At 43.1% G+C, this 15441-nt stretch overlaps 2 protein-coding genes across 3 annotated transcripts; both read left to right on the top strand.

The window, feature by feature from the left end:
* The first annotated feature begins 225 nt into the window (after positions 1–225).
* LOC124010992 (NADH-ubiquinone oxidoreductase subunit 8-like) lies at positions 226–8888 on the top strand. Its single transcript, XM_046323871.1, has 7 exons — positions 226–325; positions 1090–1144; positions 1227–1295; positions 1566–1655; positions 3281–3453; positions 8140–8268; positions 8424–8888. The coding sequence occupies exons 2-7, from the start codon at positions 1105–1107 to the stop codon at positions 8553–8555; spliced, it is 633 nt and encodes a 210-aa protein (XP_046179827.1). The 5' UTR covers positions 226–325; positions 1090–1104; the 3' UTR covers positions 8556–8888.
* Positions 8889–9234: 346 nt separating this feature from the next.
* Positions 9235–13137, top strand: LOC124010991 (GTP-binding nuclear protein Ran). Of its 2 annotated transcripts, none has more exons than XM_046323869.1 (7): positions 9235–9316; positions 10585–10649; positions 10769–10853; positions 11233–11358; positions 11672–11859; positions 12371–12541; positions 12757–13137. In XM_046323869.1, the coding sequence occupies exons 1-7, from the start codon at positions 9235–9237 to the stop codon at positions 12799–12801; spliced, it is 762 nt and encodes a 253-aa protein (XP_046179825.1). In that variant the 3' UTR covers positions 12802–13137. The 2 variants fall into 2 exon arrangements, with proteins under 2 accessions (XP_046179825.1, XP_046179826.1); XM_046323870.1 differs by lacking the exon at positions 9235–9316 and adding an exon at positions 9386–9407.
* Positions 13138–15441: the final 2304 nt, after the last annotated feature.

Here is a 15441-nt window from a genome sequence, read left to right as displayed (position 1 = left end):
AAACCACACATGAATTCCTTTCAAGTCATTACAATGAGCCCTTCCTCCTATAGCTGCTCCCACCAGTCTCCACTAGTGTGCATATCTGTGTCTAAATGACTGTGTATAATAGGAGGGTTGTGTGATGAATAATACCATATTTTGATATGCACTGGATAGTAAGTGCATAGAACTTTGCCACATTCAAAATGGCGACTATGTCTACCCAGGTCTACTGTACACTGCTGTTTCACAAGCCTCGTCTGAGTTCCCCTCCTCTCGGAGCAACAGTGTAAGTGCATAGACGGTTGTCCCTTGCGTCTGTTATCACAGGTTGTGGGAGCAGGTATGTTTCACAATGTTTGATGCTGTTTTTTTTAAACAAATATGTAATTTGACAATGTTTATTTAGTTTTTGAATCGGTATTCCTGCATTTTCAATTACAGTGCTTAGAATACTTGCGAAGTAAACGGTCCGGTCTGGACAGCGGTATTTAAGTGCGCAGCATGTAATTATAGTTGCCTGAACAGCTTCACCATCATATGGTCCAGACAGCTCAGATAGCCTACTGTCCATAGTGAGTTATTATTCCGAGTTTTAAATAGAACCGTTTTTCCTAAAGGTTTATTTATCAAAACAGCCTAGTTAAAGTTATAAACTATTCGGGATTTAGGAGAAACTGCACGCTTTGTCTTTCAACTTTCTTTGCTAGTGACAACGTCTTCCTACAGTTGTAGACTATACATTGTACATTTTTGGGGGGCTACAATTGTACGGTAGCCTGCAGTATTTATTCGTAAGGTCAGTGTGATTGGCTGTGAAAGTGCTTATGCATGGCGCCTTTGTGTGACCTGTGACGTCGCCGAAAGGCCAGATTGGGTATGGGAGATTAGGAAAGTGCAAGGTAAAGCAGCTGCCTGACAATCTGTTCACCACTTTACAGACACTCACGAAGAGGTTTGTGTTTAGGATGTGCTCACTGGAGGTCACGTAGGGGCAGAGAGAAAGGTTGTTTCTGCTGTTGGACATGTGGGATCAGGAATCCACAATTTTGCCTATATGCCTCATTGACCAACTATTCAACGAATGGTCCATATCTCTCTCTCCAGTTTCTTCTTGCTTCGATGTCTACTGCAGTGCGTTTGCTTTACTGCCCCAGGCCAGGTAAGACTAGACACCTGTAAATCAAATTGTATTCATTGGGGGGGGGCTACATGTGTCACTGTCTACTATGTTTCTTTGGTAGGCACCTTTGGAGTTATCAGCCCCGGCTTGGTTCGACCCTTCAGCCTCAGTGTGCAGAGAGGGATGTACAGTAAGTAACACAAATGTTGATATTCAGTAGTACCCATAACAACGAATTTGATTTGGCTTCATAGCTGCCTCTCTCATCTCTTGTTCTCTTCTTTGTCCTCTCTTGTTCTCCTCTCTCTCTCATCTTGTTCTCCTCTCTCTCTCTGTGTGTGTGTGTGTGTGTGTGTGTGTGTGTGTGTGTGTGTGTGTGTGTGTGTGTGTGTGTGTGTGTGTGTGTGTGTGTGTGTGTGTGTGTGTGTGTGTGTGTGTGTGTGTGTGTGTGTGTGTATAGAGTATGTGAATGCCAAGGAACTTCCTCTTGATATGAGGTCCATCACAGACCGAGCTGCTCAGACTCTCCTGTGGACCGAGCTCTTCAGAGGTGACACCCCCCCCCACCCCCCCCCTCTAAAATAAAAATACAAATCAAAGTACAGACTCTACCGACCACTGTCCATGGTGCTGAAATTGCGACATGTCTATGCGGCTGCAAACATTGATAGGTTTTCTGGGGTGCCAGGGTTTAGCTTAGCTTTAGCTAATGGATTAATGTGTATTGGTAGGCCTATTTGGTCAGCATTCTCTCATGTTAAGCCTAACATTTCACAAAGCTATACACAGTGTCGCAATGCTGCTATTTTTAGACTGCTGGCTGGCAGCAATAATGCAATTAAAGTTGGACATTCAAACATTGCAGATTGTAAAATAAATGTTTGATGCAACAGCATACTAATCAGCTACCAATTAATTTTGGGGGGGGAATATACAACTGTTCTGTATAGGTTACCTGAGCCTGCATGAGATGAGCCATCCTCACTCTCTCACCCAGCTTGGATAAAAAGTTGTGCGTATAACCAGTCTATTAATACCAAATAATAGTCAGTCCACTCTCAAAACACTAGCTTATTTGGGTTTGTTTCATTATGCAGTGTACTATCTATAGCTATATACCGTATTTAGCTTTTTATAAAAATTCACATCAAATAGCCTAACAATGAGGAAAAAGTAAGTTGTCTTGAGGATAAATTCAGCCACTATTTATTGTTGAACTCAGCAGATTTTGTTTGGCTAGTAGCCTACACAAATGGACTGCAAAATTCAAGGTGAATTAAATTAAATCCAATTTAGGAGACTCCCCTGGTGTCCTGAAGGCTTCCTTTTTTTGTGTGCAAATGTTTTTGCCAAGGGTTGTAGGTCCAGGTTGGGAGCCTGACTGTTTTCTATAGTGAGTATTACCAACCCAGACAGTCTTTCCTGAGACATTGTGCGTTATATGTCCATTGTGCTGCACACAATTTAAACGCAGTCTTGAATGATGCATGCCAAGATAGACCAGAGATAAGAGACAGTTGATATTGCAACCACACAACCAAACGCTGGTTCACCATGTATGAACAAAAACTGCTATCTTTTGTTCAAGCCCTCAAGAACTGTTGTCTGTTAAAGACGATAATCTGTTTGCATCTGGCCAATTATCGTCTGTCCAGTATCCAAATGACCTGTCCCCAGAGCTTCCTGTAGGCGACAGTTAATCTCTTTCCTTAACGCGTTGAGGCTGGCAATTAAGAACGAGAGGTTCAATTGAAGATGTTACAAACTTGCTCATTTTGAAGCACAAAACTCCCTTCACAGTTTTCCTGACGTTGCTACATAAATACAGCTGTTTTTACCATCCCTGTAACTGTCGCTTCTGCAGAGAATTTTGTTTTCTAAACTAAAAACCACAAGGAACTACCTGAGTACGCTCCCCTCATTCCCTTTTTCAGCCACTTTCCTGAAGCCCAAGAAACAAACGCTTAGCTTCCTAGTACATATGGAAATTAAAAAGGTTTATGAATGACTTTTTGGAGGGTTACTGTCAAAATGATTTATTAAGTCAAATAAAATGGACATCGATGACAGACGAATGGGACCCCAGAGCTCGTGGGCCTTGCGGTACTCCAGTGATGCACACACACACACCTTAAGTAACATTTCTTTACCTGTCTTTCCCACACACTCCTCCAGGATTGGGGATGACTATGAGTTACCTATTCCGCGAGCCCGCTACCATCAACTACCCGTTTGAGAAGGGTCCCCTGTCTCCTCGTTTCCGTGGTGAACACGCTCTGCGCCGGTACCCCAATGGAGAGGAGCGCTGTATCGCCTGCAAGCTGTGTGAGGCTGTCTGCCCTGCCCAGGTGACCCATATACACCCACATAAACACACTGGTAAAGCACTACACTGCCCTCAATGCCCTGGCCACTATACTCACTAGTACTACACTATACTCACAAGTAGTACAAACTACTGTATGTAGGCATATGCATCATTAATACCTTCAGACCCCTTGACTTTTTCCACATTGCAATAGGTTACAGCCTTATTCTAAAATTGATTACATAGTTTTTTTCCATCCATCAATTGACACACAATACCCCATAATGACAAAGCAAAAACAGATTTTTATACATTTTTGATCATTTATAAAAATGTACTTAAATATCACATTTACATAAGTATTAAGACCCTTTACTCAGTACTTTGTTGAAGGACCTTTGGCAGCGATTACAGCCTCAAGTCTTCTTGGGTATGCTTGGTACAAGCTTGGCACACCTGTATTTGGGGAGTTTCTCCCATTCTTCTCTGCAGATCCTCTCAAGCTCTGTCTGGTTGGATGGGGAGCGTCGCTGCACAGCTATTTTCAGTTCCCTCCAGAGATGTTCGATCGGGTTCAAGTCCGGGCTCTGGCTGGGCCACTCAAGGAAATTCAGAGACTTGTCCCGAAGCTACTCCTGTGTTGTCTTGGCTGTGTGCTTAGGGTCGTTGTCCTGTTGGAAAGTGAAACTTCACCCCAATCTGAACTCCTGAGTGCTCTGAAGCAGGTTTTCATCGATCTTTCTGTACTTTGCTCCGTTCATCTGTGCCTCGAACCTGACTAGTCTCCCAGTCCCTGCCGCTCAAAAACATCCCCACAGCATGATGCTGCCACTACCATGCTTCACTGTAGGGATGGTGCCAGGTTTCCTCCAGATGTGATGCTTGACATTCAGGCCAAATAGTTCAATCTTGGTTTCATCAGACCAGAGAATCGTGTTTCTCATGGTCTGAAAGTCTTTAGGTTCCTTTTGGCAAACTCCAAGCGGACTGTCATCTGCCTTTTACTGAGGAGTGGCTTCCGTCTGGCAACTCTACCATAAAGGCCTAATTGGTGGAGTGTTGCAGAGATGGTTGTCCTTCTGGAAGGTTCTCCCATGTCCACAGAGGAACTCTAGAGTTCTGTCAGAGTGACCATCGGGTTCTTGGTTACCTCCCTGACCATGGCTCTTCAACCCCAATTGCTCAGTTTGGCCGGGTGGCCAGCTCTAGGAATAGTCTTGGTGGTTCCAAACTTCTTCCATTTAAGAATGATGGAGGCCACTGTGTTCTTGGGACTCTTCAATGCTGCAGACATTTTTCAGTAACCTTCCTCGACGCAATCCTGTCTCGAAGTTCTACGGACAATTCCTTTGACCTCATGGCTTGGGTTTTGCTCTGACATGCACTGTCAACTGTGGGACCTTATGAAATCAATTGAATTTACCACAGGTGGACAGCAATCAAGTTGGAGAAACATCTCAAGGATGATCAATGGGAATAGGATGCACCTGAGCTTAATTTCGTGTGTCATATGTAAATGAGGTATTTATGTCTAAACACCTGTTTTTACTATGTCATTATGGGGTATTATGTGTAGATTGAGGATTTTCTATTTTTGTTCATCCATTTTAGAACAAGGCTGTAATGTAACAAAAAGTGGAAAAAGTCAAGGGGTCTGAATACTTTCCGAAGGCACTATATATACAAAAGTATGCGGACAACCCTTCAAATTAGTGTATTCGGCTATTTCAGCCACACCCGTTTCTGACAGGTGTAGAAAATCGAGAACCCATGCATTCTCCATAGACAAACGTTGGCAATAGAGTGGCATTACTGATGAGCTCAGTGACTTTCAATGTGGCACCGTCATAGGATGCCACCTTTCCAACAAGTCAGTTCGTCAAATTTCTGCCCTGCTAGAGCTGCCCCGGTCAACTGTAAGTCCTGTTATTGTAAGATGTGGAAACGTCAAGGAGCAACAACGGCTTAGCCGCGAAGTGGTAGACCACACAAGCTCACAGAACAGGATCGCCGTGTGCTGAAGCGGTTGCAACACTCACTACCGAGTTCCAACTGACTCTGGAAGCAACATCAGCACAAGAATTGTTCTTCTTATTCGATGGGGTTTAACAGCGGTTGGCATCCAATGTTAATGGTGCATTACCTCCACCAGCTGGACAGGGTATTGAATAAGAAACAAACAAAAAACATTCCGGGAAAGGGGAAAACGACGACATACAAAAACCATCATACTTCTTCATTCACAGTCCACTTCAAAATACATCCCTACACAGCCTCGGGGGACTGTTATGGGGTTACATTCACCAACGTGATTTCTTGCACGGCCTCGGCTATGAAATCGCGAAGACCCAAAAAACATTCAGCGGCATTCACAATGATTCCAATTTTCTTCGATTTCTCTGCTTGTGCTGTACAGTTTATGATCCTTGCAATAAATAACACAAAGTCCACCTTTTTTAACGTGGCATTTCACTATCTCTCGGGTTGATGAGAAACCTTCACTGGTCTTGGTGGCTCTACTACCATTGCTTCTTCCCTGCCACTTGTTCCTTCCAATTTTCTCACCGCCGCCAGATAGGAGAAGTGCTGGACACGCCTTACCTGTGCCACCTCATTCTCCTTCACCCTAACAGGGCATTCCAAGAATTCAGGCGCACATTCACCTCCACAGTTACAGCATTTCCCTTCATCTGGCATACAATATTTTTTCCCTTCTGGACACACTTGACACATGACCAAATGTTTTACGTGTATGACACTGAAGGGGCTTGTGCACAGAAGCTCTTACAGGGTATACCACGAATCCTAACTTTAGATGTGAAGGGAGAGACTCTTCATCAAAGAACAGTAGCATGGATGAAATGAACTTCTTTTCTCCGTCTACCTCACCTCAATCGACGAGCACCAACCACTCCTTCGATGTCTTCAGTTATATCCTCTGCCTTTCTTTTCTTGAGCCACCGCAGAAATATTCCTCTTGATAGGCTCCCTGCTACGAAAATCCATACAGGAAACTTTCCAGTCCGATATCATTATGAGTCTTAAAACACGCTTGTTCTGCTCCGCAGACACACAAAGAAATCTAAATAATACCACTTCTTGTGACTCTCACTGACTTCACACTTTCTTCCAACACATTCCAGATTTTCCTGGAGACGTTAAACGGATTTCCCAAGTATCATTGATCCAAAACCCTGACTCCGACCCCAAAAATGGTTTCCTATTTTCCAACAGCTTTACTTCTTTTGTGTCCCTTTTTTTCTTTGTCACCGTAACCCACTCATGCTCACTTTCTGTACTATTTGCTTCACTCACTAGCCGTTTCAAACAAAACCTCAGTGTCCGCCATCTCCGTTCCACCGTTTCCCAAACTCAGTTCAGGGTGCACGTTTTGGTTCTTCCGGCCATATCTTTCTTTAGTTATCTATCTACATGTAAGAACTTGGTTTATCGTTGATAAAACCACACAATAATTGTTTATCCGCAGCTCGATGAAATGGGTTTCCATGACCGAGCAGCTGCACACAAGCCTAAGATCACCATGTGCAATGCCAAGCATTGGCTAGAGTGGTGTAAAGCTTGCAGCCATTGGATTCTGGATCAGTGGAAACGCGTTCTCAGGAGTGATGAATCACGCTTCACCATCTGGCAGTCCGGCAGACAAATCTGGGTTTGGCGGATGCCAGGAGAACGCCACCTGCATCAATGCATAGTGCCAACTGTAAAGTTTGGTGGAGGAGGAATAATGGTCTGGGGCTGTTTTTCATGGTTCGAGCTAGGCCCCTTAGTTCCAGTGAAGGGAAATCTTAACACTACAGCATGCAATGACATTCAAGATGATCCTGTACTTCCAGTTTTGTGGCAACAGTTTTGGGAAGGCTCCTCCCTGTTTCAGCATGACAATACCCCAGTGCAAAAAGTCAGGTCCATACAGAAATGGTTTGTCGAGATTGGTGTGGAAGAACTTGACTGGCCTGCACAGAGCCCTGACCTCAATCCCATCGAACACCTTTGGGAGGAATTGGAACGCCGACTGTGAGCCAGGCGTAATCACCCAAAATCAATGCCGACTTCACCAATGCACTTGTGGCTGAATAGAAGCAAGTCCCCGCAGCAATGTTCCAACAGCTAGTGGAAAGCCTTCCCAGAAGAGTGGAGGATGTTAAAGCAGCAAAGAGGGGACCAACTCCATATTAATGCCCATGGTTTTGTAATGAGATGTTTGACGAGCAGGTGTCCACATACTTTTGGTCATGATGTGTACCTGCAGTCCATAACACTATCCAGGGTATCGGTAACTTCATATACTTTACTATGCAATGGTACACTAACCAGGTAACCCCTACAAAGTCCAGTTACCTCCCCCAGTAATCAAATACCCCCTGCACAGCTCATAGGGTGCACACTGGTTGTGTCCGAATACCCATAGCAGCTTACTACATACTTAAACTGAATACTAATATTCACGTTCGATCGACGTTTGACAACAGCTGATAATCAGATAAATTGACGCGCTGTTTTACAATGAACGGATGGCGGGAGTCAACGTAATCGCGCATTAGATGACGCAATCTTGAGTACTGTTTTGGATATTTCACATATTATTACACTTTCTGTTTTCATATTATTTAGTACGACGGTATTGGTATTCGGACACTGACATAGTTTATTTCCCTCTCTGCCTGCTCATTCTGTCCTCTCTCTGCTGCCCCCGTGTCTGCCCCAGGCCATTACCATTGAGGCTGAGACACGTGCAGACGGCAGCAGAAGAACCACTCGCTACGACATTGACATGACCAAGTGCATCTACTGTGGCTTCTGCCAGGAGGCCTGCCCTGTTGATGCTATTGTGGAGGTGAACAGGCTGGAAATCTCACACACTCACCGCTTGTCAAATTCTAGTGGCTTTGGTCATAAGAGAACAGAACTTTCAGTTGCATATTCTCCAACTTCTGGTGTATTCTAGGGTTAAGGGTTTCTGGACTTATTTCACTTTTTCATGTCCTTCAGGGTCCAAACTTTGAGTTTGCTACGGAGACCCACGAGGAGTTGCTGTACAACAAAGAGAAGCTGCTGAACAATGGAGATCAGTGGGAGTCGGAGATTGCTGCCAACATACAGGCAGACTACCTCTATAGATAGACCATCATACTGGCACACCAACCACCGTCATACTGGCTAACTACCTATACTATGCATACTGTAAACACTAAGACAATCCTATGTCAATTAATAATACACCAACTACGCAATAGATCATACTTTTAACATAGAGCCAGTAGGCATATTGTCAAAGTCAAATAAACACGCACAAGTGTAAAAGCAAAAGCGCACACATTTGCATTAATCACTATTTGATTTAAGTGTATACCTCATGCAAATGTTGTCATATGAGATTTTGAATAAGCATTATAATAACTGTCGACTTAATTGTAGCTTATTTGTAAGAAGAAAATAAATTGTGTTCTGAAGGCCTCCTGTTTGTACTTTTTCATACTGATTTGGGTATGAAGTAGATTTGTGATTGAATGAAGATTAGAAAGAGCTGGTTTGGCATAGCTTGAATACAAATATTATAGCTTGCACTCTTCCATTGTCTAGAAATCATATGGCCAAATTGCAGAAGAAATTACTGGGGAAAAAAGCAACCATGGCAACAACAAAAAAAATATGCATGTTACATTTTACAAAACGTTCATAATTTGTTTTTAAACCACCATAAAGCTTTACTACCTACGTGTATATCACTGAGAGTCGCAACATTTTTAATATCTCAATTGTTGCAACAAAAACAGTTTATCGCTGGCGTTGATCACGTGATATGAGCGGAAACGGACTCAGGTCGTCGCTGAATCTCCCGCGGACGCAGCCATTTACTCTTTTCCGCTTCGTTTCAACGCCGGGTGAGTCTGAACATTTTTCCTGATGTGACGCTAGTCTAAATTCAATTTCTAATCATTGTGAATCAAAATTGGTACAATCAGAGACACCAAAGTGCGTTATTGGTGTATTTATACCTTCAGTTTAGTAGTTATTTTGGCAATAAGCGAAGTTGTTAGACAGTTTTATTGATTTCTAAGACCACGTTAGCTAGCTAGCATTTCGCTACTCGCAAAGCTAACGTTAGATGGCAACTTTAATTTATTGTTTCGTTTATAGATTTGATTGAGGATGTTTCGTTATTGTTATTGTCCACACAAATATCAGATTGTAGCAGTTTTGTGCAGGGTTAATTTGTTACATAACAGAGCCATTACTTAGACTGAACTAGCCAGAGAACAGATTGTGTTGCACAGACATTGTTCCAGGCGAAACTAGAAAAGTGCGGCAGCCTGCTGAATGGCGCACTCAAACGCTAACTAGCTAACGTGCGCGCTAGCTAGCCGTCCTCGGCGTTTAGACTGCATGCTGTGCTGGCTAGCTAACTAACGTGACATCACATTAACTGATTAATATTATATTTAGAAGTCATAACTACAGGCCTGAATTTAGTTATCGATCGGATTGTTTACACGTTGTAGTGTCCTGATCTGTCAGATGTCCGGAAATATGCAAAGGTTTAGGAATAAATTGCTAGTTTAATAAAACGCTCAGTTACCAAGGTTTCTTGTTGGTTAGCTTGGACGCGTGCTGCTATGTCGAAAGGTTGTTTGGTTGTTGTAGTTCAGTGGTTCACAAACCGCTGTGGGGCGGTGGACCCAAATAAGAAAACATTTGTATAAAGGAACTGTCAGGCTTTAAAAATGCTTTTGAAAGTTGTAATAGTGCAGTTTCGAAATTGGTTAGTGCATTGACAGTTAATCTTGTCATTTTCGTCATTGCACACTTTAGAGCTATTTATAACTTGTCAGAAATGTCCAGATCAACTAGCCCATGTCAGCTAAGGTTTCTTTATTTCGTTTTTTTAGCCCATGTATATTATAATTTGTCACTCAATGTCACATTAAACACGAGCAAATGTGTAGAATTGCAGAAAACAAGATTTAAACCAGCAAAATTCTCTCCAATCAGGGGTGTCAACAGAAATGGACAGTGCGGAAAATGTTTGGGAACCCCCTTTGCAAAACTACAATCTCATTAGCCACTACTAGGTAGTTAGTTGATCCAGCTAGCCAGGGTAGCCAGCTAACTATACTAGCTCGCTAACCATACCATCCGGTCTGTGTTTTAGGAGAACATAAAAAACCCACGACACATTCCACAATGGCAGAGGGAGAACCGCAGGTCCAGTTCAAGGTGTGGGTTTTTCCTTCTCTCACACATGTACTGTTTATTTTGTTTTAGAACATGAAGCAGGTCATGGATAACTAGCCCCCCCCCATGTGTTTCAATTTCTACCGCTCTTACCCTCTCAGCTTGTGTTGGTTGGCGATGGAGGAACGGGAAAGACCACTTTCGTCAAAAGACATTTGACGGGAGAGTTTGAGAAGAAATATGTTGGTAAGTCACTCCCCATCAGCATGTCATTACTTACACCAACACACCCATTTATAGCGCGAACCCACCAACACATCCACATGTTTTAGGCCTTTGCACTCAGCCTGTAGTGGTAGAGTTTTGTTGGAGTTTTAGTCATAAGAAAGAGAGGGTACATGGAGGCACCAGATAAGTGTGCAGCAAGGGATCGACTCGGAATGAAACCAACAGCCACCGTTCCAGCACCAGCCTTGTAAACACCTGTTTCTAAACGGTCTCTTTCTCTTCTACCCACTTCCTCTTTTCTCTTCCTTATTTCTCGCTACCTCTCCTTGTCTCCCTCTCGTCTGTCCCTTCTTTCGCCTGTCCTGATGGGTTTCTGTTCTTATTTCCCTTTTTCCAGCCACGCTGGGAGTGGAGGTGCACCCGCTGGTATTCCACACCAACAGAGGGGCCATCAAATATAATGTGTGGGACACAGCCGGGCAGGAGAAGTTTGGAGGGCTCCGAGATGGCTACTACATCCAAGGTATTGTATAAAAGTGCTTGTTTGGTTGGCCTGGAAGTTTTGTCAAGAGGAAAAACTCTGGGCCCTAGTTACTAAAAATAACTCCCTGCTCTACTGACATACTTGCTGACAGATCTTTGCAGGGGGGGGGGTTACAGACAAAGAGAATGACAAAGCTATTCTGGGTAAACTCTGCCCCCTCCAGTAAGGATGCTATGTTGACTAGATTCATGTTGTGACACTCCCTTTCTACATCCTTCTCTTGCTTTCTTTGCCTCTTCGCTCTCTGAATCCCCTTCTGTACTTTATTCCTCTCCTCCTTTCTGCTCTCCAGCCCAGTGCGCAATCATCATGTTTGACGTCACGTCCCGAGTCACCTACAAGAACGTACCCAACTGGCATCGTGATCTGGTGCGAGTCTGTGAGAACATTCCCATAGTCCTCTGCGGCAACAAGGTAGACATCAAAGACAGGAAAGTCAAAGCCAAGAGCATCGTATTCCATCGCAAGAAGAACCTCCAGGTACTAATTACACACTTTTTAATATTGTTGACTGGCGGTATTGTACCAAGCCACCCCCTGTACCCGGACTTTGAAATACTCCCCCCTGGGCACAGGTATAGGGCACCCCTCAGCAAGAAAAACAGAACTAGGTAATAATTTGTGCCAGGTGTGATTATCCCTCCTAAATAGTTTGGGCTAATGTTCCTATCTACTCAGTTAGGGCAGCAAGCCAGTCTTACAAATAAAACATTTTTTAAAATATATTCGTGACTGTTTATTATGAGCGTTGTATTGAATGTATATACTTATGAACGTTGTATTGTCAATTTTGTTTTGTATTTAAACGCCACTTTAAACATGTGCATGACACTGCAACAAAACTTCCCCATGGGGACAATAAAGTCAGTAAGTATAGCAGTGTATCTGGGTTTCTGTGCAAACTGAGACTAGCCCTGATGAAATAATGGCTAAATAAACATTTTACACCTTGTTCTCCACAGTTATGTTATAACCCTCTTCTCCCTCTCAGTACTACGACATCTCTGCCAAGAGTAATTACAACTTTGAGAAGCCCTTCCTGTGGCTAGCACGGAAGCTGATTGGAGACCCCAACCTGGAGTTCGTGGCCATGCCCGCTCTCGCTCCACCAGAGATCCTCATGGACCCCTCCCTCGCAGCGCAGTACGAGCATGACCTCAAAGTGAGTAGAACCTCACAGTGGCTCAGCACGGGTAGATGGACTGCGTCGAGACCGTCAAATGTTATCGGTTTAAATTGGATCTGATCTTATCAGTGTCTTACTGTAGGAAGTTGGATCAGAATGGCTAGATAATAACATGCATCAATGTTGTTGATTGGTAAATGGTGTATTGTCGTAATACTAACCGTTATTCACTTCTGTCTCCCCCTCTCCAGGTTGCATCAGAAACAGCGCTCCCAGATGAAGATGATGACCTTTAACCTGTTATGTATGTATGTATGTATGATCCCCCCCACCCGTGTGTCAGGAAGTTGTTGGAGTTTGGCCCCTTTAAATGTAAACTCCCGTTGCAGATTTATTTTTATTTTGGAACTTTTTTCCGTTTCTGTTTTAAAACAGATAAAAATACAAACTTGGTAAAGTCGTGTGGTTCTCTAGTTTCATTGTAAGACACCGCCCTAGTGTTGGCATGGTAATGTGCAACTCACCATCATCAAGCACCACCCTCTGCCCTTACCCGGCAAACGCTGGGCTAAGGCAGACTGACCGGAAGCACTTGGGGGAATTAACTTTGAATAAAAACATTCTCAATACAACATGCAGTTGTCTTTGATTCATTGTTCTGACATGTCGTTGGGGGTAGAAGTTGAGCATTGTAGACTCAAATCTTTCCAGTAGCTGATTTATTACGCAGGGTTGGTGAATTTCAATTCGGGAAGTAAAACTGAAATTCAAATTTCCCTATGAGGAAAGGTTATTTTATTGTATTTTCTATAATTGAGTGGAAATGAAATGGGCTCTGACCCTGATACTCTGTATTGTGTGGTGTAACTTCTGAAGAAAACACCACCTACCCAGGTTCCTTTTTGATATGACTTAACAATATATTTAAAGTATATATCTCCCAATGTCCTGGTGTGAATAACACACTTTATTGTTTTTAAAGGGTGGGTGAACAAAATGTTTTAATTTTTGCTTATGCAGTATGTGAGGGCATGTGGCTCACTGCAGATGTATTCCATTCTGTTTACTCAGGACTTCATTGCAGACTCCTGGTGAGTCTTTAAACACCATGGTTTAATTAAGAGGTGCAACTACTTATTAAATATGGTCACAGGTTTGAGGCTAATGTTATGTACTGAACAAAAATATAAACGCAACATGTAAATGTGTTGGGTTCATGCGCTGAAATGAAAGGTTGCATTTTCCATGTGCTCAAAAAGCCTGTTTCTCAAATTTTGTGAATATTTTGTTTATGTACCTGTTACTGAGCGTTTCCCATTTGCCAAGATAATCCAGCCACCTGACCGGTGTGGCATGTAAAGAAGCTAATTAAACAGTTATCATTACACAGTTGGACCTTGTGCTGTGGACAAAAGGCCACTAAAATGTGCAGTTATGCTACAACACAATGCCACAGATGTCTCAAGTTTTGAGAGCGTACAATTGAAATGTTAACTGCAGGAATGTCCACCAGAGCTGTTACCAGATTATTGAATGTTAATTTCTCTACCATGAGCTGCCTCCAACGTAATTTTAGAGAACTTTGCAAAAGTCCAACCGCGTTTAACCACGGCCAGCCCAGGACCTCCACATCCGGCTTCTTCACCTGGGGGATCATCTGAGACCAGCCAGTTGTACTGCTGACGAGACTGAGGAGTATTTATCTGTAATAAAGCCTTTTGTGGGGATGAACTTGCCAAGTGGGTGGGCCTATGCTCTCCCAGGCCCACCTATGGCTGCGTCCCCTCTAAATCATGTGAAATCCATAGATTAGTACCTAAAATATATTAACCCTGGATTTCAGTACTCTACCCTGCACTTTAGAGACTACTGCCCAATGTACATAGTCATTGAACACTGGTCACTTTAATGTTTACCTGCTGTCCTATATAACTAATGCTCCACACTTTTTTGCTCATATACTGTGTATACACCATTATATTTATATTCTGGACTCAAACATTGCTTTTGTATTTTTATTGTTAGGTATAACTGCAATGTTAGAGCAAAAAAACAAGCATTTTGCTGCACCTGCGATAACATCTGCGAAATATGTGATGACCAATAACATTTTATTTGAATTGCTGATGCTATGGGCTTTGAAGCCACCGGTAGGACATATTGGCGCTCACATATCATATAAAAGTATGTATTACATGTATTTCAAAAGCTTCAAAAATATTTTTTACAACGGTGTAGGAGTGCCAAGATGGTGGCTTCAACACAGCGCCCCCAATCAATTCTCTAATGTCTACATAAATAATTTGTGGCCTATTCCCCGCACTACGCTCTATTAGGTTGCAGTTTGTCGGAAAGACCACCGGGTGTCAGCCTGGTTGCGTCTTAGAGAAATCAACATTCCCCGTACTGCAAGGCTCTGATTGAAGCCTCACTGATTGTGGACTCGTAACAGACAGTGGTCCAATCAGAATGACGCGATACAGCATTTCAACAATTCTCAGCATTCACGAACGTTCCAGTCCTCAAATTCACTTTAACAGGATTTGTGTTGATTATTGATTGGTTATGTCTTTGAATTGTTTAGTGTGTGTATTTTGAGAGAGAGAGAAGGGAGAGAGTATGGTATTGTGCGCGAGGCTAGACTGCTACTTGCCCACTCTCATTCGTGGTGGTGCCATAATAAAACAATACAAAAGCCATCAAACTATCACTCACGGGCCACCCATAATAAACCCTTTCCTTATCCGCGCCACCCGCTCAAAAGCAATCAACCTAACGTAATCACCCGGGGCAAACTACCTGCCCCCCAGGACACATACAGCACCTGATGTCACAGGAAGACCAAAAATATCATCAAGGACATCAACCACCTGAGCCACGGCCTGTTCACTCCGCTATCATCCAGCGGCGATGTCAGTACAGGTGAATCAAAGCTG

Source organism: Oncorhynchus gorbuscha, linkage group LG23, assembly GCF_021184085.1.
Source record: "Oncorhynchus gorbuscha isolate QuinsamMale2020 ecotype Even-year linkage group LG23, OgorEven_v1.0, whole genome shotgun sequence".
Classification (NCBI taxonomy): domain Eukaryota; kingdom Metazoa; phylum Chordata; class Actinopteri; order Salmoniformes; family Salmonidae; genus Oncorhynchus; species Oncorhynchus gorbuscha.
Note: the sequence above shows the minus strand (reverse complement) of the source record. Positions and strands in the feature narration are given on the sequence as shown.